The 27062-nt window shown below is 41.6% G+C and overlaps 1 protein-coding gene across 2 annotated transcripts in view; it reads right to left on the bottom strand.

Annotated features, from left to right (window-relative positions):
• Positions 1-1643: 1643 nt before the first annotated feature.
• PPM1H (protein phosphatase, Mg2+/Mn2+ dependent 1H) overlaps positions 1644-27062 on the bottom strand; it is a 186265-nt gene continuing 160846 nt past the window's right edge. Inside the window, exons 9-10 of one of the 2 annotated variants that reach the window (XM_088454369.1) lie at positions 5636-5787; positions 1644-3296 (exon numbers count right to left, since the gene is read on the bottom strand). In XM_088454369.1, coding sequence (XP_088310495.1) covers positions 3149-3296; positions 5636-5787 — 300 coding nt within the window. In that variant the 3' untranslated portion in view covers positions 1644-3148. Of the gene's footprint in view, positions 3297-5635; positions 5788-8551; positions 9443-27062 lie in introns of those variants that run through there. The other variant, XM_088454370.1, reaches the window with a different exon arrangement.

The raw sequence follows: 27062 nt of genomic DNA, 5'->3' as shown, positions 1-27062 counted from the left end.
TGTTATTGACACAAGATGGGGGGAGGGGATATAACATAGATGGACGGAACTCAGGGACAAATACAATGAAGAATACAGCAGACTGCGCTGGTAGAGTCAACACCAAATTGTGTGGGTTTAAAAAGAAAAAAAAAAAAAACAGAAATCCAGAAGGATCACAGAAGCCGGCAGGAGACGTCTATTTACGACTTATCTTGTGGCATTTACATATTGTTGCACTGCCACTGAGTACACAGACGCAGAGGCTGCCGCAATAGGGCCCATCTCTGAATTAGCCCCTTAGTTCCTTGTTTTTTTTGAGCCTCACCAGACCTGGAATCTCACACAGGAGTCCTCTCTGAGCTCTACTTTTTAAACCGAGGAGCATGGCTCTGTTTAGTTGAAACTTCCTCCAGAATCTGGTGTCTAGAGAATATTTCCCTACTTTTCCCATGTTTTTATATGGTTGGAAGGTAAAACAAGTCAGAGATAATGGGTACAGTATTGAAAAAGTCATAATTTCATTCAATAGTTTCTGATTGGTGTGACTTCTCAACCAATAACAGTTCAGGGAACTGTGTACATTGTTATTTTGGGCATCAGCAAAATCTGATATATATTATTTTTAAAACTACCGTCAGGAGTCAGTTCTGTCACTGACTTATCCCAGGCTTTACAACTATCTGCTGAAATTAGTCAGTGATAGAATGAAGCTTTGTACCTAGCAATTAGATGCTAATAGCTCAATTAGACACAATCACTTATCCAAATTGCCTAAATGTGTATTGAATAAGACTTATAGTTTGAGGATAAGCTATGGAGAAGTCTCTCTGAAGAGAGGTTTTATTACATTACATGTCATTTACACAGCTAGAACTTGGCAAATTGGCTTTTCATACTGCAACAATCTTTTTTAATACAGTAGATGTTAGATAAAAATGTAGAGATTTTCTTTATGGTCAGTCAGTGCTTGCACTACGTCAATTTGGTCTTGATGATGCTCAGGGTCACATACTGGCCAGTATTAATAGTGTCTACACAAGCTAACCAAGGATAGGGGGTATACTGATCACTGCCCCATATACATAACTGCCAAAGCTGAAATGAGGTCTGCAGAGTAAAGGAAGCAAAAAGATGAAAAGTCCAGCAAAATCTGCTATGCTGTGGACAATATTGGTCACTTTAAATTGCATAAGTGAAAAGGTTTTTTTTTTAAAGTGTAATTATTTTACAGTATAGGTAACTAAGGCTGGCCACACAAACTGCAATATTTGCAAACAGGTTCAACAGCAACAGGTGGGAGACCTTAAATTAATCACCATCCTCCAGCATATTGTGATTTAAATCCACTGGTGGCAGATGCCCGTTGGCAGCCTGTGAGTGTGTGCTCTCCGCTCTATATCATGTGATCTGGCTGCTCAGCCCAAGCTCCAAATGGCTGGATCTGTCCAGGTTGCCAAATTAGAAACAGATGCCATTGAAGCCAAACGCCAGCCCATGTGTGGACAATGTAAGTCACTGTTTTACAATGTTAAAGCATGTATGTATATTGCTTTCCAACAGCATTCCCAGGGTCACAACTCATTTGTATTACAATCCCCTCTCTATAAAAATAGAATATATTTTCAGGAAAGAATTTGAAAATACTGAAAATATGCCGGGAATATGCAACACATGTCATTCAGCTTTTAATTATTTAATCACTTTCTCACTTTACAAAGAGGCTGATGATCTGAATTTGGGAATAGTTATGAACCAAGGTTACAAGTATAGATAAAATGCTATATTCACATGATTTTAATTTAACTGTAACCACAGAGATGGTTAGTGCAAGATAAATCTAATGTGATAAGCCATCTCGTCCATGATGAAGCTAATCTAGGCTTCAATGGCCGCGTTGTGAATCAGTTCACTCACTGACACATTTATCATGTCCTTTGAATGGCTGTGACTTTGATGTTCTCACTCTGCATGGGAACATTAAATTGGCATTCTCTGTACGTCATGGGCAGACAAGGATGAAGAAACAGCCTAGGTTTAATACATGAATAAAGAAGTGACATAATAAAATGATTATACACATAAGTAACACGTGCACTTTATGTGATGAGTGTCAGAAAAGGGGAACATAGAAGTTAGGGCTGTTACAGCTACATATCTTATAAAGTAGAGATGCAGGAGCTAAGCTATATTGCTGTAATATTACTTATTCTTTATTAGATATCAAGCACTAATGAAAAACGTGTTTCCATAGCAAAGTGTTCTATAGAGAGAACTGTACATGCTAGTGCGAGAGAACTACTCAGATGACAAACATGTGCAGATGGAGAAAATGTGTCTTAGACAAAAGCATAGCACTGAGAGTCTACTCAATCTCCCCATACTGGTATACACACTGTATCCAGTGCAGCCAATATAGTGTATCTTCCTCAATGGTCATGTTCCACTTTATCTGCATAAAAAACTAGCTCCAGCCATATACACAAGCCCTATATTCATCATGGTGTTCTAGGAATAAGGACTTGTATATCCAAAGGTCTTTTTGTAGGTTTTATCAGTTTACTTCCCCTGAGTGCTAGGCACAGAATGATGTGAAGGATCATCCATGTCTAACCCATGAGGCCACAGAGAAGTTTGCATTATTGCAGATATGAGAACGTTACAATTGGTAGGTGGCTGATAGGTGAGCAAACTAAGACATAAGAGGTTGGGCCTGCATAACAACAGTGCACACTATCCTCTATACATTTCATATCAAGCCAAAGGTTTAGACCAGAGGTATTCAACATGTGTTATTGAACTACACATCCCAGCATGCCCGTGACAATTTTAGCATGCCCTAATAGCAAAACTGCTGCAGGGTATGCTGAAAAGTGTAGTCCACAACAGCTGGAGGGCCGCATGTTGAATACTCCTGGTTTAAACAAATCTGTGCTAAGGAGATCCAAGTGTTTATTGACAGTACTGTAGTGGAAATAAATTACATGTCAGTATAACAAAGCTAAAACATGTTCAGGACAATTTTAGTTTACATCACAAAGAAAAAAAATCACGTAACATTAGCAGCATCTGAATATGCTCTGAGATCCCAAACACACCATATGGGAGACTGTCCAATGCCCTATTTCAGTAGTGATATTTCTACACCTGCACACCATGCCATATACACTCAAGCCAGTTTATTGCCATGTATTAATGGGATGACATAGACAGAGATGTCGTCCCCTGAGCCCAGCCTGTCATTAGATATTCTCCAACCTCTGTCTTTCAGTACACCTCTAGCCCGCATCACCAGGTCCTGAGCTGCCAGGGTATATCTGTAGGAGGAGAGCAACAATGAAATCACATCACCACTTAGAAGATAAAACGGCAACATTTGTTATTCACGAACTAAACATTTATACGTATTTCTACATTCTGGATATAAAAATTATTTATTACATTTGGTCAATAAACTTCCATAAGAACTGTGATGATTACGGCTGTGAAGACTAAGGGACTGATTTAGCAGTGCACGCAGGTGCAGGACCCAATCTGCGAGTGTACAGAATAGATCCTGCTAACTTCGCTCGCAGAATGGCAGTGACCGACAGTCTGCTGCTGTTTGTGGGCAAGGATGGGGCAGCGATGCCCTCAGTTTAACAAAATGGAGGCGTGTCGCCACCATTGCGGGGGAGGGAAGAAGCCAGGATCTCCGTCTAACGGAGATCGGCTGACGGAGATTTCCTGGCCTCTTCCTCTAAACTGCGGCGACTGGCTGCAGAACCCCATGGGTCACCACAGCCGGCCGATGTTAGGCAGATTATCTGATGCTGTGTTGGATGACACAGCTCGGATAAGTAATGCACAGGGGGCGTGATGTCTCCTATGCATTACCATATCTGCAGGGATCGCAATTGCAAAGCTGTGTGCATGCACTACAGTATATGCCTGCGTGCACTACACACTACAGTATATGCCTGCATGCACTACACACTACAGTATATGCCTGCGTGCACTACACATTACAGTATATGCCTGCATCATAGTTGCCGACTTTCTGGCTGTTCCTTCCGGGAGGGAGCAGCCAGATCGGCAGGGCAGCGGGGGGGCATGGCCAACACGGGGGCATGTCCGGAAGGGTGCCTGGCATTTGTAGGCGTCACGGGGGCGGGGTCACGCGATTGCGCCATTTTGGCCCCGTCCCTGCTACACAATGCCGATAATACAGGCATTGTGAGGCAGGGGGCGTGGCCAAAATTACGCGAATCACGTCACTGGCTGCCCTCGCAGCGGGGGTTAGGTGTAAATTGTGGGGGGATGTCGGGGGATCGGCGGCCGTCGGGAGGCTTGCCTGCCTTTCTGGGGGGGCGGGAGCTGCACCTGATTATAGGGAGGCTCCCGCCCAAATCGGGAGGGTAGGCAACTCTGGCCTGCATGTACTACACACTACAGTATATGCCTGTGTGCACTACACACTACAGGTTATGCCTGCGTGCAGCTTTGCAATTATGATCCTTGCAGAATCAGGCCCTAAATACACTGACTACAAAGTAATGACCAGACTTTCTCTTATTACACAAAGGAAACGTTTCATATTATATCATTCCCTATCTAGCATATACAGAATCCTCCCACATCGCACATTTATTTCCTGAAAATATAATATGTTGTTTAGTGTGTATAATATGAGTTAAATATAACTTGTATTGGGGATCCAAAACTAAAATATAGTATTGCCATAAAAAGCATGAACAATGTAAGCGAATGGAAGTATACAAACACACTCTGATATAAAATGATTTCACTTACTGTACATCAGTTCTGATTATGGCTCAGAAGTGTTCACACCCAGCACAATACAATGGAGTTCCATAAGGGCATGTGTTAACTGCGTAGTATATTAGGCTGCCAGGCCTAGGCTTTAAAATTCCCATAGCGCTTCAGGTCTGAAGATACTGTATTCACTTTATAAGACCCATGTTACATATATATTTCAAACAAAGCCATTGCTAAGCAAAGGAGCGGGTGCAAAGCCAAACCTGGCATGGAGACATAGCCGCACTCCCATGATGCATGTTAGGATGATCAACACATGTGGTACTACAACACTACAGCCCTAACTGTGTGGAGTTTGTATATTCTCCCTGTGCTTGCGAAAGTTTCCACCGGGTGCTTCAGTTTCCTCCCACACTCCAAAAATATACTGGTAGGTTAATTGGCTACCAACAAAAATTAACCCTAGTGTGTGTGTATGTATGTATGTATGTACAGTCAGGTGCATAAATATTGGGACATTGACAGAATTTTCATATTTTGGCCTCTATTCACCACCACAACGGCTTTGAAATGAAACAAACAAGATGTGCTTTAACTGCAGACTTTCAGAATTAATTTGAGGGTAATTACATCCAAATCAGGTGAACAGTGTAGGAATTACAATGGTTTCTATATCTGCCTCCCACTTTTTAAGGGGCCAAAAGTAATGGGACTATCAACTCAAAAGCTATTTCATGGGCAGGTGTGTGCTATTCCCTCGTTATTTCATTATCAATTAAGCAGGTAAGAGCTATGAACAGTTTCTATATGCTGTGTACCCACAGTGCTCCAGCTATACATATACTTTCCGTTTTGCCACAGCCACAAACAGTGTAATAAGTTAATAACAGGTACAAACCTGTGAGGGTCATCAGGATCACAGCACGATAGAAAATTTGTAACTGCTTCAGACACTTCTTCATTTGATAAGACATCCCACAGGCCGTCTGTTGCCAAAATGAGTACATCATCTGCACTGTGCTCATATTGTAGTAGGTCATATGCACGCACCTATGTTAAAACAAATTGAGAAAAATGGGAAAACAGGTAAAGCTTAAAATCATGTTCTACCTTACGTGTCCTACACACTGAAAGAAGTCACCATCAGTATCGAAGATATTAGAGGAGCCTCAGGGGCGTATCTATAATGGGTGCAGGATGTGTGGTGCACCCATAAAGTCTTATACTTACCTGTCTGTAGTGCTGCTCTGCAGCGCCAAGCCGGTGCCGCAGAGCAGAAAAAAATCTGGGAAATGGCGACAGTGACTCGCGCATGCGCAGTACTGCTGTCCCTGGAAAAATGGTGCAGGCTCCATTTTCCCGGAGACCTGCGCATGCCCAGTGGATTCTGGCACTAAGCCAGAATCTACAGCACCCGGTGCACCCTCAGAGAGAGAAGGGGCCCGCCCTGTCTGCACACGGAACCCCTCCTCTCTTAAAACGCCCTTAAGGAGCCTGTATAAATCCAGTAATATAGTAATTCTGCGTGTCCCCTGAGGACAATAGAATACAGTACACACCTGTATTTACTGCAGCTATCAAACGTGCATTGTATGTTCCTTACTATTCTGTAATTGTCAAATATTATTATATGGAATCCAACAAGAAAACAAAAACTTTTTTCTCTGTGTTGAAAAGAAGGTAAATGAAGAACACTTTTTCATTTGGTCATTGGCTACAATCTATTCTGAGCACGGCAGCTCACAGTAAAGAATGAGTGAACTATCATTAATGAGTGTATACCAAGTGAAAACGATATAATATAGAAGAAATGGCACAAGTGCTGTCCTGTATATATAAGAGAAAGAAACCTTGTACTGTATCTATTGAAATGATAGGAGCTGAGCTGATAAAATTTTCAGAATTAACTACAATAATAACAAAGTACGATCTGGAGTCATATCCTGGATACTCTCATCACCTGGAACTTGGTGACCTGGCCGTGAGTATATCCTCCCCGTCTACCCCATCTGTGTCACACCTGTTTGTCTGCCTTACCCTTTTAGAATGTAAGCTCTTGCGAGCAGGGCCCTCTACGCTCTTGTGCTTCTCCCTTCTTAACTTACATCTACTTCTTACTCCCCACTAGGGCACCTAACACTTGGTTGCTTAAGCTCTGCTGCATATGTGGGTGTTATGGTCGCTAATGTGGCAATGTATATTATTCATGTTCCTTGTCCTGTATTAGATGACAAGACTTACAGTACAATACAATACATTTGTTTTCATAAATTGTAAGGTGCTGCGGAACACTTGTGGCGCCATATAAATATATGATAATAATAAAGAAAGAGACTGTGTGAGTATCCTTGTTCACAATAAAAAAGGATTCTTTTCCATTTCCATTGCTGTTGGAGTGCTTACTGTTTAGGGATCGTTTAAGGAAGAGACGTACACGACTTTCAAAACCAGAGGACTACAAGGACCAGCCATCTTTGGGATTCTTTCGTAAAGGGACTTGACCACATCTAAGGGATTGCAGGGGCTGCAAGTTATTAAGAACCCTGCTGGACTCTTTGGACTTGTTTACCCTATGAACCAAGTGGCACCGGTAACTGGATACAGTCTCTGACTTCTCTATACAATAGAGCCGGAAGTCCACTACTGACCACTACTCTTGTGTACTAACTTTTTGGTGTTCGAGTGTATACCAAGTGTTTTATCTATGACATGTTAAAACAAAACGTTTATGAAAAGAAATACACTTGGAGCTGATACATAGGGAAATCCATGCTGCTTCAGTCGAGCAATACCTATTTTTATTTAGTCCTTTAAGTTAAACCCTTTTCCACTTCCGCAATAATCTGGTTTATTGCCTGGTCTAACTCAGGTCACGGCTCGCTCTAAAAGGGTCCTTGATGAAAAAAATATCTGGGTAGAGTGACCCGGGAATCTGACACAGGTCGCTACCAGGGTTGAACCCGGGAAGGACCTGGGTAACTGTGCTGTGTAAACGGTGCGACCCAGGCCATAATGACCTACGTCTTGCCTCAAACCAGTGGACTGGCTGTCAGAAAATATTACCCTACAGTGATGAGACTTAAGAAGGCCATCTTACTGTTCATATTTTCGGGTGTGCATTAACAGATAGACAGTAAAAAGGTCGACAGTGTCTAGATAGACACCAGATGTTAGTCAATAGGCCGACTGGGACAAAAGGTTGAAAGGTGCAAATGGTCGGCACTTTTTGTTCCCCTAATCTTCACCCTAACCATTCCCTTGGTGCCTAAAGGTGCCTATCCACTAGAAGACAGGCAAAAGACTGCACGATTACGACATTGTAATCGTGCAGTCGTTTGTCAGTCTGTGATGTGCCTACACTGAACGAGCAGTTGTTCAGTGTAGGCACAATCAATCATCTGCAAACATGCTGAACCTGACGTTATCGTCAGGTTGACCAGCATGTTTGCCCGATGATAGATGTCTAAACGATGGTCGTTTTAGATATTTTTTAAACAATCTGCAAACAATTTTCAAACGACCGAACGATAACGATATAATTTTAATCGTCTAGTTGATAGGCACCTTAACCCTAACTCTCCCTCCCAGTGCCTAACCATCGGTGTAAGTGCCTAACACTAACCCTCCCCTCTAGTGCCTAACACTAACCCTCCCTTCTGGTGCCTAACCCTAACTGCCGGGGTAAGTGCCTAACCCTAAAAAAGAAAAAAAAATCATGTGTCGACCATTTTACTGTCTATCTATTGTCCGGAACCCATATTTTCTTTTGTTTTCTTTAAACAATTTTTTTTTTATTGAAGCATATGCATCAGTATTAGAATAGATAAAAAAGTTTATTGTACACCATGTGATAAGGCACACTTCAAGATTATACTTCGTAAACCAGAACAATTTAAAAAGCAGTCAGTATATAACACAGTTTATGCAAACAAAATTAGACCAGTAATATATACAACAAGATAACATACATTCGAAAATATGCCCTAAATGAATTTAAAAAAAAAAAACACCATCACTCGAAGACATTACGTGATGTACAATAAGGATGTACAGATCATGTAAATAAGCTATAAGAAAAGATAGCAAAGTAAATGGAAAATGCTTCACCTATTTTCTTATTAGAATTGTTTTTGACAAATTTTCATAAATAACCTTCTCATATAAGGTTATATAGAGAGAGAAAAAAAAAGAAAAAAATTAACTGTACGTAACACTCTTTGCAAAAGTATTACACAGTAGAATATCAATAGAAAATAATACCAGAAAACAATATTAGTCTAGGGCAATGAACTAGTTTTTAAAAGCTTGGAGAAAAATCTAACACAATAGTGAGCCAAAGATCCCAGACCTGGTTAAACCCATGTACTTTACTGTGGAGAGAAGCAGTAATTTTAACCATATGTAAAGATGGAGGAGAAGGTTATTTCGAACATTTGGCGAGGGAGCATCTAGCAGCTTGAAGCACATAAAAAATTTGTTTATTTGAAGTAATACTAAACCCTGGAACCCTAATAGAGCCATCCATTGACTCATAGGTACTGGCATTTGTAAAATATCACTTAAGAGGTTCCCAATCTCATCCCAGTAACCTTCAGGCAGGTCCACCAAATGTGTGCAAAGTCACCCACTTGACCACATCTTCGCCAATAGAGTGGGGAGGAGGAGGGAAAAAATCCGACGAAGTCTGGTTGGTACTAGATACCATCTAGAATAAAAAAAATTTTTTAAATTGAGTACAAAATATATATCACACTATTCAAATATTGGAATATCGTCAAAAATATCACCTGAAAAAATTGGCAAAATCAACTAGATCCCAATAAATTCTTCTCTCAACTTATCACGCAGCACATTACCTCCAACAAAGTAATAATCTACTTCATTATCCTAGCAATAATATACCGGTCAATCATTAGGCAGTGCACGGGCATAACAGGGTTTAAGCCAACTGCTCCAGATACGTTCATACTTCTTCTCAGCTTTGCGACAAATAAACACGTTTTTCATGTTCAACAGTGGTACGGACCAAGGACAGCCAAGCATTATAATCTGGTCCTGTAGGAGCCATCCACGACCGAGCCACACACATACCTTAGCTAGTGTACACATATTGACAGTGTTTTGCTTAAGATATTTGTCCACTACCTCATTGTCCATAGAGCCTAAACAGCACATAAAATACCTGTATTGGACAAAACTCTCAGAACTTTATTCCAAAAAGCTCTAACCACTGGACAATCCAATAGAAGGTGCCAGAAAGTACCACTACTAATTTTACACTTAGTGCATATGTCAGATGCTCTCCCCCCAAATTTTAGTAAACGAACAGGAGTTAAATAGGTACGGTGTAGAATAAACAGTTGAATCTGTTGAAATCTTACAGAAGTCATGGAAACACGAGGAGCTTCTAGAGCATTATCCCAGTCTGTATCACTTATAAGGCCAATATCGCTCTCCCACTTTGATCTAAGATGTGGTAAACTATCCTTATGATAAGAAGACAATATATAGGAGTATGAGTAAGAAAGCGTCTTCCGGGGACCTAAAGATAAAAGGAATGACTTCAATGGGGATATTTGAATTAGAGGAGGGCCATCTGAAAATTGAGCCGAGAGAGCATGCCGTAATTGTAAATATCTATAGAAATATGATTGAGGGAGATGATGAGCTTCTTGGAGTTGTGCAAAAGATTTAAGAATTGAAGTGTCGTTACACCGTTAGAACCCCATGTCACCTCAAGCTGTAAAGAGGCCAGTTCAGGTAATATACGATAACTACATAGAGAAGTGTCTGGATCTAATCCCGTAAACTGCAGAATACTAGATACCAATTCCATATCTTAATAGCTTGCATCAACAGGGGAGGACCTTTCTGTATAATTCTACCCACAAGCAAGGCCTGCAATAGTGTAAAATTAGGGAAATCTGAGAAACCAACAAAACGTGCAGGGCCAAATCTCCCCCAGACCTAGACCGGGTCAGAACCGCCAATTGAGTACGTGGTCGACGATTCACCCAGACCAATGAAGAAAGAAGACTATTCAAATGCCTAAACAATGTATCAGTAATAAAAACAGGAGAATGCTGCAAAACGTATACAAATGGGTTTGGGACAAGGGGCAACCCTGTCTTGTACCCCGAGACAGGGGGAAGGATGGGGAGATAAACCCATTCACTGACACCCTGGCAGTAGGGTTTGTATACATAAGCTTTAGTCATTTCAAGAACACCGGCCCAAACCCAAACCATAACATGAACTCCCACAGAAAGGGCCACTCCACAGAGTCAAATGCTTTTGCAGCATCTAATGAAACAATAACAGAGGAGGATTCCTCACCATGGGAGGCCTGTAAGTGAGTGTGCAGCCTTCTAATGTTCTCCGACATCGACTTGCCTGGCATAAACCCTGATTGGTGTGGGTGAATAATCGAAGTAATAACAGTGTTTAACCGAATAGAAAGGATCTTAGCCAGAATTTTGGCATCTGTGGGAATTAGAGAAATTGGCTTATAGGAATCAAGGTATCTAGGTTCCTTCCCGGGTTTAGGGAGCACAACAACAAATTCTCTTCATAGAGCCCATTAAACAGATCTAAAAGTCTTGGAATAAAGATACGAGCATGTTTTTTATATATCTCTATGGGAATCCCATCAGATCTGGGTGCCTTGTTACCGGGAAAGGAACTAATCGCAGCATCTACCTCCTCCAGGGTCAACTGAGCATCTAAATACGCCCGAGCCTCGGTTGACAATTTTGGAAGCCTAGCAGAAGCAACATATAATGACAAGGCATTCACGTCCTCAGTCAACTGTGCTTGATATAAGTTTTTATAAAATAAACTAAATACCTCTGCAATATCTTGTGTAGATGTGACCATAGAACCCTCAGGCCCAATAAGTTCCGAGACAACAGCAGAAGGACGATCAGCAAGAACAAAGTGTGACAGAAAACTACCAGTTCTGTCAGCCTGCATATAATATAAATGAGAACGGAATAACAGTCTACGGTCCATTCTGTCAAATGATCAGTCCACTCCGTCTGTGCAGTCAACCATTTTAAACGTGAAGATTCTAACCTGTCCCCCAAGTAATCCAACTCAAGATTTCTACAGGCCATCTCCAAAACACGTTCTTTTTCCCTGTAAAATGTTTTTAATTCTGCTACCCTTTTGATCAGAGACCCACATAAATAGGCCTTGAAGGCGTCCCAAACATTAGCTACAGAGGCAGATCCCACATTGTCAGTGAAATAGCCATCCCGCATAACTTCCAGCTCTGAACCTGCACCAATTTGAAGAAGCCAAGATGGGTGTAGTTTCCATAAACGGAGACCTCTAGGACTACACATATTCAATTCTACCAGAAGTGGGGAGTGATCCGAGATTCCTCTGGCTTTATATTCAATGTTAGTTATATTAGGTACAATAGATGGGGAGACCAGGGCCAAGTCCAATCTAGAAAAAGATTGATGCTTGGAGGAAAAACAGGAGAATTGTAATACTCCAGGGTGTTTAACTCGTCACGCATCAACCCATCCCAAGTCAGTTACAAACTTAGCAAAACCCTCACTGCCTTTAGAAAGAGAATTTGAAGACTCGCGCCACTTATCCATAGACTGGTCCATTATATTATTGAAGTCTCCCAAACAGAGCACTGGCGTATCTGGGGAACGGGCCACAAATTCAGCAGCTTTTTTTTAAAACATCATATGAAAAAGGAGGGGGGATGTACACTGCTAATAATAAAATGGGCTTAGAATACAGTACACAATCCAGAAACACATAACGGCCATAAGGGTCAGTTTGAACCGCACTAAAAAAAAAAGGGACAGATGTATTAATTAGAATGGAGACACCCCTGGATGATGAAGTATGTGAGGAGTGATAAGCCCATCCAACCCATGGTCTTTTTAGAGCTAGTACCTTACTCCCGACCAAATGCGTCTCCATTAGACAAGAGACATCAGGGCCATATTGCTTAATCGTTTTAAGGACCAAAGAGCGCTTTAAAGGATCAGTAACCCCCCGGACATTCCATGTTAAAAGTTTCACCATTGTAATACATTGATCTATAAAGCATAATTGAAGTTACCTTAAAAATAGTGTGGTAGAAAAAAAATAAAAGAAAACATTTGTAAGAACAAAAAAACTGGACATCCCACCCAAAGTCACCCTCCACCATGTATACCCCCTCCCGAACTTAGGCATACTTAAACCCAAAACTAAAATAAACTACACTAAAACCTACAGGATACAACTACCCAATCCTTATAGGTGCAAAAGGCACTGGAATAAAAATAACCACCAATGCAACGGAACTCTACGGCCATAGGGCCTGATTCAGAGCCGCTCGTAAGCGGCAGTACGCTCGTTCCGAGTGATGTTCGCACTTCTGCGCACGGTTTATAATACGTATGCGAGAACCAGTGCGGCCGAAAAATGTTTGTTCGCTATATAGCGAATGCCTGCTACTTTGAGTGACAGGATGAGGCGTATGTAGGTGGTAACAGGGGAAGGTGCTTGAAAACGGGGAGTGGAATTAAGAACGCAGGCGTGCTTAAAGGTCAAAACGGGTGTTTTATGGGTGTGCATAATTAAAACAGCAGCGTCATTGACCACGTCACCTGGTTGTTTTTTTATAATCAAAACTGCTCGCAATATAGTGGTAGGAAAAACCAACCACAAGAATAGCGAGCAGTTCATACGCTGATCGATGTACTCGATTAATCTAATAGCGGACATGACGTATGATGCGAGCGGCCAGGGGGCGTATTTTTCAAATAAACGTCCGCAAGTTTTGTTCGCTCGTTCAGACATAGAGGCGTGAACAGACCGCAAAATGCGAACGGTTCATTTGAATAGCCACCCCTTTTTAATGAATGAGCGAGCGCAAATAGCGTCCGGCTCTGAATCAGGCCCATAGTTTGATCGAAATATCAGCATAAACAAAAAAAAAAAAAAAAAAAAAAAACCCTACCAGCAAAAATAAATATACCCAGTAAGGGGAGCGGGACATAGAATAATATCACAACATAAATACTATTGTAGAAATATAAATATTGGAATATCAGAAAGAGGCCTATTTAACATCGTAATGAAACTAGCAATTTCTGGCCATAAGCAAATATAATCAGCAAATGCAATCAGTACAGTCATTCCGGTGCCATTTGCCTGTTCCCAGGAGATCTCCGGTCCAGCTACGCCGCAGCTCCCGTGGTGTAGAGAAAAACTTTGACTCTCCATCCGCTACCACCCGCAACCTAGATGGAAAAATCATAGCGTATGGAAGATTTAAATCCCGGAGACGACGCTTTATTGGAAGGAATTTAGCTCTGTCTTTTTGGACATCCATTGCGAAATCAGGAAACATAGAAATTTTTACACCGTTGCATTCCAGTGGGCCTTTAACTTGGGCCAATCGAAGCACAGTATTACGGTCCTGGTAATGAAGAAATTTGGCTATAAATGTGAGCGGTGGAGCGCCAGGTGGCAGGGGACGGGTAGGGATCCGATGCGCTCTCTCCACAGCAAATTGGTTAGTAAATGAGTCTCTGCCATATGTATCCCCCAACCATTTCTCAAAGAATGTTTTGGGTGAAGACCCCTCCTCTCTTTCCAGAAGACCAACGAACCGCACATTGTTGCGGCGCAGTCTGCCCTCCATATCGGAAATTTTATGCTGCATTGCGGACATTTGAGATGTTAGGGAGGTTACTTGAACCTGTAGTGGGGTCTGGGAATCTTCCAGATTAGATAGACGTGTTTCTGCCTCCCTGACTCTTTCGCGGACCTGCTGGAGACCTTGATGAAGAGAAGATATATCGGATTGAACTTTCTCAATCTTATCTGCCAATTTAGTCTCGCAGAAGGTAACTGCTTCCAGCACTTGTTGCAGCGTAACTTCTGGTGATGAATCTGACCCAGATGCAGCAGGGGGAGGTGGGATCACAGACTTGGATGTACCCTGGGGATCACAACACACTGGGGGCACAGGAGTGGAGGAACGGGCAAAGCGTTCCAGTTTTGCAGCAGCAGCAGCATGACCTGTTTTCCCCATAGTATTAATATAATGTAGGAGAATAATGTAGGAGACAAGTTATAATATATAAATGCACAGGTAGTGACAGAAGCAGCAACAACAGGCAGAGATGCCTCCAAACTTATAAATCACTCACAGGGATAGAAGTGTTGCTGAGTCCCACAGCTGCAGAGCTGACAGGTCTCCACACAGAGCAGGGAGAAACGGTGATGTCGGGCAGAACTCCGGCAGTGTCAAGTGACCGGAGACTCAGAGATAACCTCTCTCACCCTGGCTCTAAACACGGAGCCAGGCAGGAAAAGCAGACCCAGCAAAGTCCCCTTCTCAGGCACAGACAGGCTGCGTAAGACAGAAGACGGCAGAAGAGGAGACGCAGGGGTGCAGCTCCAGCAGCGTCACACGATCATGAGACAGCCAGGCATAGGGAATGCAATGGAAGCCCTCAAGAGCCACGCTCCTCACTCCAAGCAGCTCCAACCAAGTCAGCAGGTTCCTGGCAAGGTATGTGCGAGACAGCAGAGTAGTAACGCTGTTATAGGGGTCTCAAGAGGGGTAAGCAGGATTGTCAGCCGGAGAGCTCAGGGTCCCTGCGTCCTACACTATTGCTGCCGTGGTCACGCCCCATCTAGAATAAATTTTATAAGAGTTCTCTTTAATCGAGGTGTACATAGATGACCGTACTACATTTTATTTAATAATACTCCATGAGTCATTACCTGGGGGAGGCCCCAGATCCTCCTCCCAAATACCTACATGTTTAAGAACAGAGGGCCTGATTCAGAGCTGGACGCTCTGAACGAGCGCTCGCTCTGAATCAGGGTGTTTTTTTTCTTTTTGTGTGGCCTCCTGGCCGCTCGCATAGCTGTGGGTGACCACCCACAGCTACTGCGAGCAGCCAGGTTGATGGTCGCGATGGTTAAGACCATCGCGACCATCGGGCTTGCGACGAGACCCTTGTGGTAGGGTCTCGTGGCCGCAAGCCCCAGAGAGCTTCTGGCTCTAATAGAGTGGTGATGTCAGTGGGGCCGCCCCCAAACGATAAGCGTTCCTTCGGGAATGCCTCCGTTTGACCAGCCACCCCCCCTGCCCATCTACCAAAGGGGGCGAGCTGTCAATCACCATCAACAGCTTGCCCCCTTTGGTGCGAGACCCGGAGCGACGGAGCACCCATCGCTAGCCGGGTCTCGCACATGCCCAGCGGGCAAACATTGACCCTTCTGCGAGCGCTCAGCGCTTGCGACCGGGTCTGAATCAAGCCCAGAAATCAATACAACCATACAATTGGAAAATATTATGCAAGATTGATATAATACCCTTTCTTATAGGGGAAGAACAACATAATTTTTCAAAAGGAGTCCATTTTCTGAAATTAAAACTCTGGGTAAAGAGTGTAGATAAGATCTGATCTGCAAATACTCGTAAAATATAGTCCTAGGTATATGGTATTTGCGTATCAAAGAATCTAGAGAAAACAATGTATCCCCTTCAGTAAATTCACAGATAAATCGAGACCAGTCAGGTAAATAGAACTAAGAATGAGAGCGGAGGGCGGAGGAACCTGGAGAAGTGCAGAGTTCAAAACTTTTAAAACAGGATAGTAAAATTGACCGGATATGCAAAGTAGATGGATTCAAATCACAAGAGTGTTGAAAGAGTTTTTTTGGTAACAGCATAGAAACCAGTGAGGATAGTTTAGAGTCATCCAATTCAATTAGAATCCAAGACAAATTAGGGGAAAGGGGAAAATCAAATAAGGACCTGGCTAAGATGCATTGCATAATAGTATATATATAATACACAGTCAGGTCCATAAATATTGGGACATTGACAGAATTTTCTGATTTTGGCCTCTATTCACCACCACAATGGTTTTGAAATGAAACAAATAGATGTGCTTAAACTGCAGACAGTTTCAATATGTGCCTCCCACTTTTTAAGGGGCCAAAAGTAATGGGACTATCAACTCAAAAGCTATTTCATGGACAGGTGTGGGCTATTCCCTCGTTATTTCATTATCAATTAAGCAGGTAAAAGGTCTGGAGTTGATTCTAAATGTGCATTTGGAATCAGTTGCTGTCAACTCTCAATATGAGATCCAAAGAGCTGTCACTATCAGTGAAGCAAGCCATCATTAGGCTGAAAAATCAAAACAAACCCATCAGAGAAATAACAAAAACATTAGGTGTATCCAAATCAACTGTTTGGAACATTCTTAAAAAGAAAGAACGCATCGGAGAGCTCAGCAACATCAAAAGACCCGAAAGACCACGGAATACAACTGTGGTGGATGACAAAAGAATTATTTCTCCGGTGAAGAAAAACCCCTTCACAACAGTTGGCCAAATCAAGAACACTCTCCAGGAGGTAGATGTATATGTGTCAAAGTCAACAATCCAGAGAAGACTTCACAAGAGTGAATATAGAGGGTTCACCACAAGATGTAAACCAATGGTGAGCCACAAAAACAGGAAGACCAGATTAGAGTTTGCCAAACAACATCTAAAAAAGCCATTACAGTTCTGGAACAACATCCTCTGGACAGATGAGACAAAGATCAACTTGTACCAGAGTGATGGGAAGAGAAGAGAAGGAAAGGAACTGCTCATGATCCAAAACATACTACCTCATCAGTGAAGCATGGTGAAGCATGGTGGTGGTAGTGTCATGGCGTGGGCATGTATGGCTGCCAATGGAACCAGTTCCCTTGTATTTATTGATGATGTGACTGCTGACAAAAGCTGCAGAATGAATTCTGAAGTGTTTTGGGCAATATTATATGCTCATATTCAGTCAAATGCTCCAGAACTCAATGGACAGCGCTTCACAGTGCAGATGGACAATGACCCGAAGCATACTGCAAAAGCAACCAAAGAGTTTTTTAAGGCTAAAAACTGGAATGTTATGCAATGGCCAAGTCAATCCCCTGACCTGAATCCAATTGAGCATGCATTTCACTTGATGAAGACAAAACTGAAGGGAAAATGCCCCAAGAACAAGCAGGAACTGAAGACATTTGCAGTAGAGGCCTGGCAGAGCATCACCAGGGATGAAACCCAGCGTCTGGTGATGTCTATGCGTTCCAGACTTCAGTCTGTAATTGCCTGCAAAGGATTTGCAACAAAGTATTAAAAAGTGAAAGTTAGATTTATGATTGTTTAGTTTGTCCCATTACTTTTGGCCCCTTAAAAAGTGGGAGGCACATATAGAAACCGTTGTAATTCCTACACCGTTCACCTGATTTGGATGTAATTACCCTCAAATTAAATCTGAAAGTCTGCAGTTAAATCACATATTGTTTGTTTCATTTCAAAGCCATTGTGGTGGTGAAAAGAGGCCAAAATATGAAAATTCTGTCAATGTCCCAATATTTATGGACCTGACTGTATATATGTATATGTATATATATATATATATATATATATATATCTCTATGGGGCGCCGGCGCTGACATTTCTGATCGTAGCCCCCTGAGCTGGCGAGCAGAAATGACCGAAATGTGACCCTTTTAAGAGCATAAACTGGACTTTTCACAGGCACGACAATGTTCCGTCAATTTGATGGGCTGTTAACTAGTTTCCTAATATCTGGTAAGCCCCTGCCACCTTCAAGTGGTATCCTAATAAGAATAGAACATTTTAATCATGGGGAGGTTTAACTAGCCAGACAAATTTATTTATTGCTTTCTGTGCCCAACACAAGGCCTCAGGAGGAGTAGCTACTGGGATAGTCTGCATAAAGCTGCATACACATGGTACGATCTGTACCACCAATGACTTGAAAGATATCTTTGAGTGAAGTCATCCTGCCACATCTCTGAACAGGCAAAGTTGACAATATCGTGCAAGTTGGCCTTCATGTATGGACGATCATAGATAATCTTTATTGTTCATGCGGGAACGCGCATCCTTGGTTGTTCACTGCATAAAAATTAACGATATATCGTTGAGCGATACAGTTATTGTTCATAGATGTCGTACCGTGTGTACGCACCTTAAGGTAAAAAATGATTGGTAAAACATTCATTTTACCGGAGGCCATCCTATCAAACCAAGATATTGTATGCTTCCTCCATGCCTGAAGGTCAGCAATAATTGAAGGAAAAAAACAAGGAAAATTTTGTTATACTGAGACCTAAAATTTGCCATAACAATATACTCAAATATTTAGTTTTCTATTTGTGGCACGTAAAGTTATAATTATTAGCTAATATATCTGAGTATGTGCCAGAATGTGGAGTGGTAAGCCTTTGGATTTAACATAATTTATCTGATAACCTGATACTGTGGGATAATATGTCACAATCTTAAAAAGATTTGGAATATAAGTGTGAGGGGAGGAAAGTACATTGTTGGCAAATAACAACAGGTTATATTCTTTATTTCCCATAGCTATTCCCTTAATATCTGAGTTTAAACAAATTAAACATGCAAGAGGCTCAAATGAGGGAGCAAAAATTAATGGTGAAATAGGACATCCCTGCTTAGTACCATTGCTTATCTTAAAGCTATTAGAATCAAAGCTGTAACCTCTCACCCTAGCAGTTAGGCCAGAGTATAATGCTTGATTTCCAATCAGTAGGCCCCTCCCAGGCAAAACCCCTTAAGGGTAGCTAACATAAAAGGCCATAAAATCCTATAAAACGCCTTCTCGGCATCTGATGACAAGATTAGGGCAGACTATTACATTTGTTGATTACATGAATAAGATCCATCGTTCTTCTAGTATTATCTCTAGCTTGGCAGCCTGATATGAAGCCCACCTTGTCTCCACGTACAAGCTGGGGAAGGACCTCATTTAATCTCATAGCAAGAATTTTAGAAAAGTTTAATATCATTATTAAGTAGAGAAATAGGTCTATAACTAGAACAGAGATTAGGGTCCTTACCCTGTTTTGGGATCAGAACAATACAAGCCTCCAGGGTACATGGCGACGGCAATTCCCCTTTGAAAAAACCATTGAAAAGTCTAAAGAATGAGGAATTAAAATAGATTTAAACTGTTTATAACTCAAAACTGAAAAGCCATCTGGTCTAGGAGCATTTCCTGATCTTTGTGACTTTATGACTCCCTCCAGTTCTTCTAGCGATATCTCCAAGTTTGTTCGTATTGTATGTTTGGAATCATTATGCTGTAGAACCCAATTGGTAAAGACATGGTTTTAAAAAGGCTGCCATGTAAATGACCTTTCCCAGAAGTCTATTTTGTAACAATTTCTCTACAGTAAGAAAGCCCTCTTATGCATGTAATTAATTATCCCAATGTATTGAAGTTTTCTGGAATCAAAATATGATCAGAACGAACTGACGGTTTTCCCTCAAACTGTATTGTAGCACACACTGTACCCTCTGTTTGGACAGTTCACAGATCAAATAAAACATTACTAGAAGCAGACAGTGTGCATGTATAAATGATGGTATGCTTTTATAAATTGGTTTAAAGCATTGACTGGTGGCATTTACACAATCCAGAGACAGTCTCTGGCCTAAACTGTAGATCATTCCAAGTTTTTAAAAGAATCTTTTGTTGAACATCCACTCGGTTCCATTTGGGCCAGCATTCCAGCTGTCACTGCATACTTCTTGTATTCCCTTCTAAACCTTACAGCCATCAGACAGAGCACTTTAATTAACCTAAGGAACGGCAGTAATTTAAAAGCAGCATGACGGCTTTAGCAAAGACAGCCAAACAAAATGATATTCCGTACTACAATTTAGAAATAGTACGCCTGGTCAGACTTGCTGCTTAATCCTTTCAATTCAATGATACATCTGTGGTCCACAGACTCGTCTAAACATGCACTTTATTTGGCATAGCTGCACGGCTGGGATGCTTTAATATGCCTCTCTGCATTCTTCACTCACTGTAAAAGGAATGTTTATAAAATAACTTTGGAGTTTGCTAGCAACATCATTGCTTGAAAAGCACAAATCTTGGTATTTACTTTTAATTTAGTGACAATTTATATACAAGGAATATATCACAAGTTGTTCTGAGCTATAGTAACTCTTTTGCAGCAGTATTAAAGAGTGTATATGGTAGATTATTAGCAAAAGACAGAGGGGTATATTTACTAAGATGAGAGTATTTAGAAGTGGAGATGTTGCCCATAGCAACCAATCAGATTCTAGCCATTATCTTCTAGAAGGTGCTAGTTAAATGTTAGGTAGAATCTGATTGGTTGCTATGGGCAACATCTCCACTTCTAAAAACTCTCACTTTAGTAAATATACTCCAGAGCATTAAAATGTGGTCTGCATTGTGATACATATTTAGGGGAATGGCGTGTCACGTACCGCACTACGATTGTCAGCTTTCTCAATGAGCCAGACCAGAATTCCTGACTGCCTGACCCGCACATTATCTGCTCTAATCTTGCACATAAATGTAAATATTATAAAGCCTTAAATTTCTAAAATTATAAACTCTGCCTATCTTATGTTTATTGAATCCCCATATCAATTTGTCATCATGTTAAACATCTTTCTGGCAATTAGTTTGTGCGGACTCAATGCTTGAGCAATAAATACTGTGTCCACACAATTAGGCAGTCATAAGACAAATGTTGTGAAATACAAATTTATATGTTGTGGTTTTATAGAAATACACTTTTATTTGTTCATTGCACAGTGTATATAAGTATACCTCCCAACAATCCTGATTTAAGGGCTCTATCCTTCCTTCTTTGGAGTGAAGATCTAAAGCTGGGTACACACTAGACGATATGTTGTCCGATCATGCGGATCGGAGCAACATAACGGGTACATCGTCTAGTGTGTACCCATGATATGCGCATCGCCCATTGGCCCTGCTGCAGAGCCGATGGGGGATGCCGCCAACGATGCCATGCTGCAGAATGCAGCATGACACGTAGACCCCCCACCCCCCCATCTATGCACTTGCTGCATGCAGGGTCACGTCGCTGGCGATGTCGTGCTAGATACACATTGTATAGTGTGTACCCAGCTTGAGGGAGGGGTTCAATTCTCTGTAATGTACTGCAGCAACGCTTGGCTGTGCACATCATCATGTATTAGGGTAGCCAAACATTGCTGACTTTCCTGCAGACATCTATGGGTGCAAGTAAAAGTTTCTTACTGGTCACAAAAGTGCCTTCCCCAAACATTGCATAAGGCACTTTGCAACTCTTTCAGACAATTGAATTTCCACTTAAGATCTCCTCATAGTGTCAGTAGCAAAAATAAGAATGTATAGGTCAAGGTAATAGACTGCTCAATCTGTTTCAGCTTCCACCAGCTAATTGGAAGTTTCCTTTCCTTTTTCTTTACTGGCCCCACTGTGGGCCTGATTCAGAGCCGAACGTTCTGAATCAGGGCCCTCCTCCATGAAAATGGAGCGTCCTCCTGGACGCTCGCATAGCTGTGGGTGACCACCCACAGCTATAGCGAGCGTCCATGATTATGGTCGCGATGGTCAAGACCATCGTGACCATCGGGCTTGCGACGGAGACCCTGCGGTAGGGTCTCGCTGCCGCAAGCCCTGGAGTGATTTTGGCTCTATCAGAGCCAAAATCACTCCCACTGACATCACTAGCATGCGCAGTGGGGCAACATCGACCCGCTTGCGAGCATCCTGCGCTCGCGAGCGGGTCTGAATGACCCCCTGTGTTCCCTACATCCCGTGTACTGGTGCTTTAAAATTATAATACTTAACACCTCAAACAAGCTTGTGATAAACTAGACATATACATAGTGACAAGGATTTTATTATGGTTAGACAGTGAGGGAAAAAATATAAACGCAGAGTACACATTTGTCAGGCGGTACAATGTTGTATCTGTTATTTTATATTTTTGTAATTGGCCATTGGGATTCAGAGCAAGTTTAAGTGCAGCAGGTGATCCTCTTATTAGATTTCTTCTATTTTAAATATTGTTGTACACTCCCACATGGAACACATTTAACATAAGCACATGGGCAGAGCTTATAGCTTAAGTACATAAAAAAATGCTGCACAAAATGATAATACAAAATGTGCATCTTCCCATTGACAAAACAAACATATTACTGGGCTTCTTTTGCTCTTTGTTAGATCCTCAGCAATGGGTAGATTCAAGTCCAAAAACATAACAGTGGATATATAATGTTTATTAGATTCCACAGTAATATTACTTAGATGTTTGCACATAGAAAACTGGGCCAACACCCAAATACACAAATTTAGCTGGGAATTATTTCTATTGCATGAATGAAATACTCACAAGACACAAATCTTAGCTATGAGCAATGACATTTCATGCTTTTTCTTTCCAAGTCCTGTCCAGCTCTCTCTAAAGTCCACCTGAATAGGCCCTATGTTTAGCATAGAGATCAAATATCCTTATTTCAAGTGATGATTGTGCCATATACAAATCAAGGTGAAAAAGGTAGAGCTCACACAGAGAGAATATACTATACATCTGTGCATGAGTCCTATTATATACATTTTACTATAGAATACTAAACACACTGCAAAGCAGCACGTCAGAGGAAAGAGTGTTGGACCTCCTTCACGTGTTACTTCATATTGTGAGTGCAATGTGCGTTCTTACAGCATAGTAAACGGCTAATAATACAAAAAACTACTAAATAAATGGACAAGTACAGTTTTTTCTATGATATAAACACCTATGTTTGAACATTTATAGTCAATAGAATAGTATATAATGCTGAATAATTGGGAAATAAAAACAAAAGAAAAAAAAAACATACAAAACTATTTGCAACCAGGTTTAGGCTACATACATTTCAGTATCAAAATTCTGCATGTACAATTAATTTCTAACCAAGTTAAATGCAACTTAAAAAGCTGTCACAATAAAAAAAAATCATTGTAGCTTACCAAATGAGAGCATAAATATTTGTGTTTTACGTAATTAACGCTTTATTTATTTCTGTATAAACATGTAAACAGAAGCGCATTGTAAATACAGATGTGGTTAAGAAACTATATATAGTTGAACAGTCTGGATGGTGGCCCTCTCGGACTTGTACAAACAGAAAGGGTCAGGAGCCCAGTCTGTAATTTCTTTCTTAAGAAATTACAGACTGGGCTCCTGACCCTTTCTTGCTCATCTAGCCTCAAGACGCCATGCAGAGCGATATGCCTGGTGTGAGGGAGCCATCAGGTCCCATGCAATTTTGCTAACGTCGGGCGTCTTTTTAGCAATGCTATGCGACTAGGATGCATCAGGAGATTGTGCTGAATAATTTGTGCGCGACTGTAAATGGAATTTATCGTGGAAAAAAGTTGCGGGCCAATGCATCGTAGCACTTCGCATGCGGATTGAGACACTCAGTCGATCATAGATATATCGCTGGGTTGCACCGTCGTTCAGGTGTGTAGCCAGCTTAGGAAAGTTTATGCTTTTTTTTGCATAAATTAAGCCTTAGAAATTTTTTTTTTTTTAAAAAAAGCACTTTATCATGTTAAAAGGCTAACCTTTAAATACAACATTAACACAAAATAAAAATCTAGACACTTTTGGGAAACAGTTAGAACACCCATTGAAAAGGCATCTTTTTAAGTGCAGTAAGAATATTTGCAAAAAAAATTTTCTCCCCCTTACTCCAATTTATTTTTTAAACAAGCCACAATTTTTGCAAATTTAAGCCCATACTTTCAAATTGTTTCCATCATTTCATTTAGATTCCATCAATAATAGTAATAACCCCCTTGTTACTGCATAAGCATAACAAACATAAAGAGTATATAAATAATTGGGCATCACTCCCTAGGTTAGCCAAGGCAAAGCAGGCGTACAGCCGGTCACCATCACAACAAGTACTTACGTGAAAGCATATCGTTAAAGGGGTTTTCGATTTTGGACAGCTCCTCTTTTAATATTATGACTCTATAATGTGGTGGATATCCATTGTTCCTCTGTTTATATTATGCACTCTATAATGTGGTGGATATCCACTGTTACCAAACTCCAAAGTAGAACTCTGCAATGTACTGTATATACCTAAACTCCAATTACATGAGAGTGTGGAAGTATAGGGAAACATAAAAAGATACAATAGCTGAATTTGTGATACTGTGAATAAAAAAAGAATCATAGTTTTACAGTAAGATTGGTAAACGAGTCAAACAGTGTGGTGTACATCTTTAAAAACGAATACACGATTAATGATGTGTATATGTCTATAGTATGAATGCTATATATTCTAATTCAGGATATAGGATCTATTTTGACCAAATGATATGACTATTTTGTATGTACCATTTTAAGTTGGTTGTTTAATGTTATTTTGCTTTATTCCCCCATTTATGTTCTGTAAAATTCTTTTTGTTTGGTTTACTCTCTTTAAGTATGTTTCTTTATAAATCAATAAAAATGTAATATTGAAAAAAAAAAGAATCATAATTATGTAAAAATTATTATCATGAACCATTTTGTCTGACAGCCATGTATGTGTGTATGTATGTGTATGTATGTGTATATATATATATATATATATATATATATATATACACACACACATACATACACAGGGCCGGATTATAGGCAGGGCGATAGGGGCGGTCGTCCTGGGGCCCCCACATATAGAGGGCCCCCACACACATCCCCCTGATTAACCATTTTTTTTTCTTTAAACGGAGCCTGCTGGGGACCGCGAATAAACCCCGCCCCTCCCGGCATTTTGCACTGTGGAGCTTGGCATTCGGTGTCACTGTGTAGCTCTGCCCCTACAGCTCCTCCCCCTCATTGAGATGCTTGCTGCTAGCGCCTACATGGGGTATGTCTGCCGATTGGGCCCTGCTCCCCTTCAGCTAATGCCGGGCCCAGCCGTGGAGACACAGCTGAGCAGTAGCAGCCACAGCGCTGGTTGCTCAGGCAGTCCAGAAGTCACGGGGTGATTTCAGCTTCGCGTCCTGTGCGGAGAAGCAGGAGGTGGGGCTGGACGGCTCAGACTAATGTGCAGCCGCTCTCTATCACTCAGAACCGGATCCGCCTAGAGAGCAGAGCAAAGACTTCGGCCAGGACCCCGAGGAGGGCAGCTGGAGTATGTAGCGGAGGAACAGGAAAGTGACAGGGAGCAGCCACAACAGGAAGAGGAAAAAGGTGACATACGAGTATATCACAGGCCTATCTTTTACTGTGCACATACTGTCTTCCCTGTCACTATGTCTGCACTGTCTCCCCTCCCTGTCCCCCTGTGTATATACAGTCCTCCCCTCCCTATCCCCCTGTGTATCTACAGTCCTCCCCTCCCTGTCCCCCTGTGTATCTACAGTCCTCCCCTCCCTGTCCGCCTGTGTATATACAGTCCTCCTCTCCTTGTCCCCCTGTGTATATACAGTCCTCCCCTCCCTGTCCCCCTGTGTATCTACAGTCCTCCCCTCCCTGTCCGCCTGTGTATATACAGTCCTCCTCTCCTTGCCCCCCTGTGTATATACAGTCCTCACCTCCTTGTCGCCCTGTGTATATACAGTCCTCCCCTCCCTGTCCCCCTGTTTATATACGGTCCTCCCTTCCCTGTCCCCCTGTGTATATACAGTCCTCCCCTCCCTGTCCCCCTGTGTATATACAGTCCTCCCCTTCCTGTTCCTATGTGTGTACTGTCCTTCATACTAATATATATATATATATATATATATATATATAATCTCAACTTTTATTGATAGGGGCCCCCACACGTTTGTTGCCCAGTTGCCCCCACAGACCTTAATCCGGCCCTGTATATGTGTATGTATGTATATATATATATATATATATATATATATATATATATATTCACCATTTATTATCATATTTATATATATATTTATATGTTCCTTTCTCAATACGTTTAATTGATAATCAACCCTTTTAGAGATGTGTGCTTAATTGGTCTGAATCTGGAACCTGGTGTTTAAGTTATACTCACCTCACACCATTGGCCAGTTAGTACTTTAAAAGAGACACTTACTACAGACCACTATTGCTTTTGAGGAAACAGCTTTTTGCTGAGAAGCGCGTCAAGCGGCACACTACCTTCTCCTTATGTCAGCCCAGGACGTGCAGCAACACTGACCCACTGACCAGTTTGCACTGCTCCGCCGGGAGCAAGACTCGCCGACCAGCGGTCACCACAGATCCGGCAGACACCCTGTTCCTTGGCTCCACTTGCCGCAGACTCCTTTACTCTGCAGTCGGAATCACTGTCAGGGTTTACCTGTTGGGATTCCCCTGTACATCCAGCCTTTCACGAGTTCCACCTGGAGAATTATAAGCCTGGCGGTGTTCAGCACAGATCCAACAGATACCTATGCTTCCGGCTCCACTTGCTGCATACACATCTCTTCT

This window comes from Taudactylus pleione, unplaced genomic scaffold, assembly GCF_031769625.1.
Source record: "Taudactylus pleione unplaced genomic scaffold, aTauple2 ptg000040l, whole genome shotgun sequence".
Lineage (NCBI taxonomy): Eukaryota > Metazoa > Chordata > Amphibia > Anura > Myobatrachidae > Taudactylus > Taudactylus pleione.
This window is presented reverse-complemented; position numbering and strand designations above follow the sequence as displayed.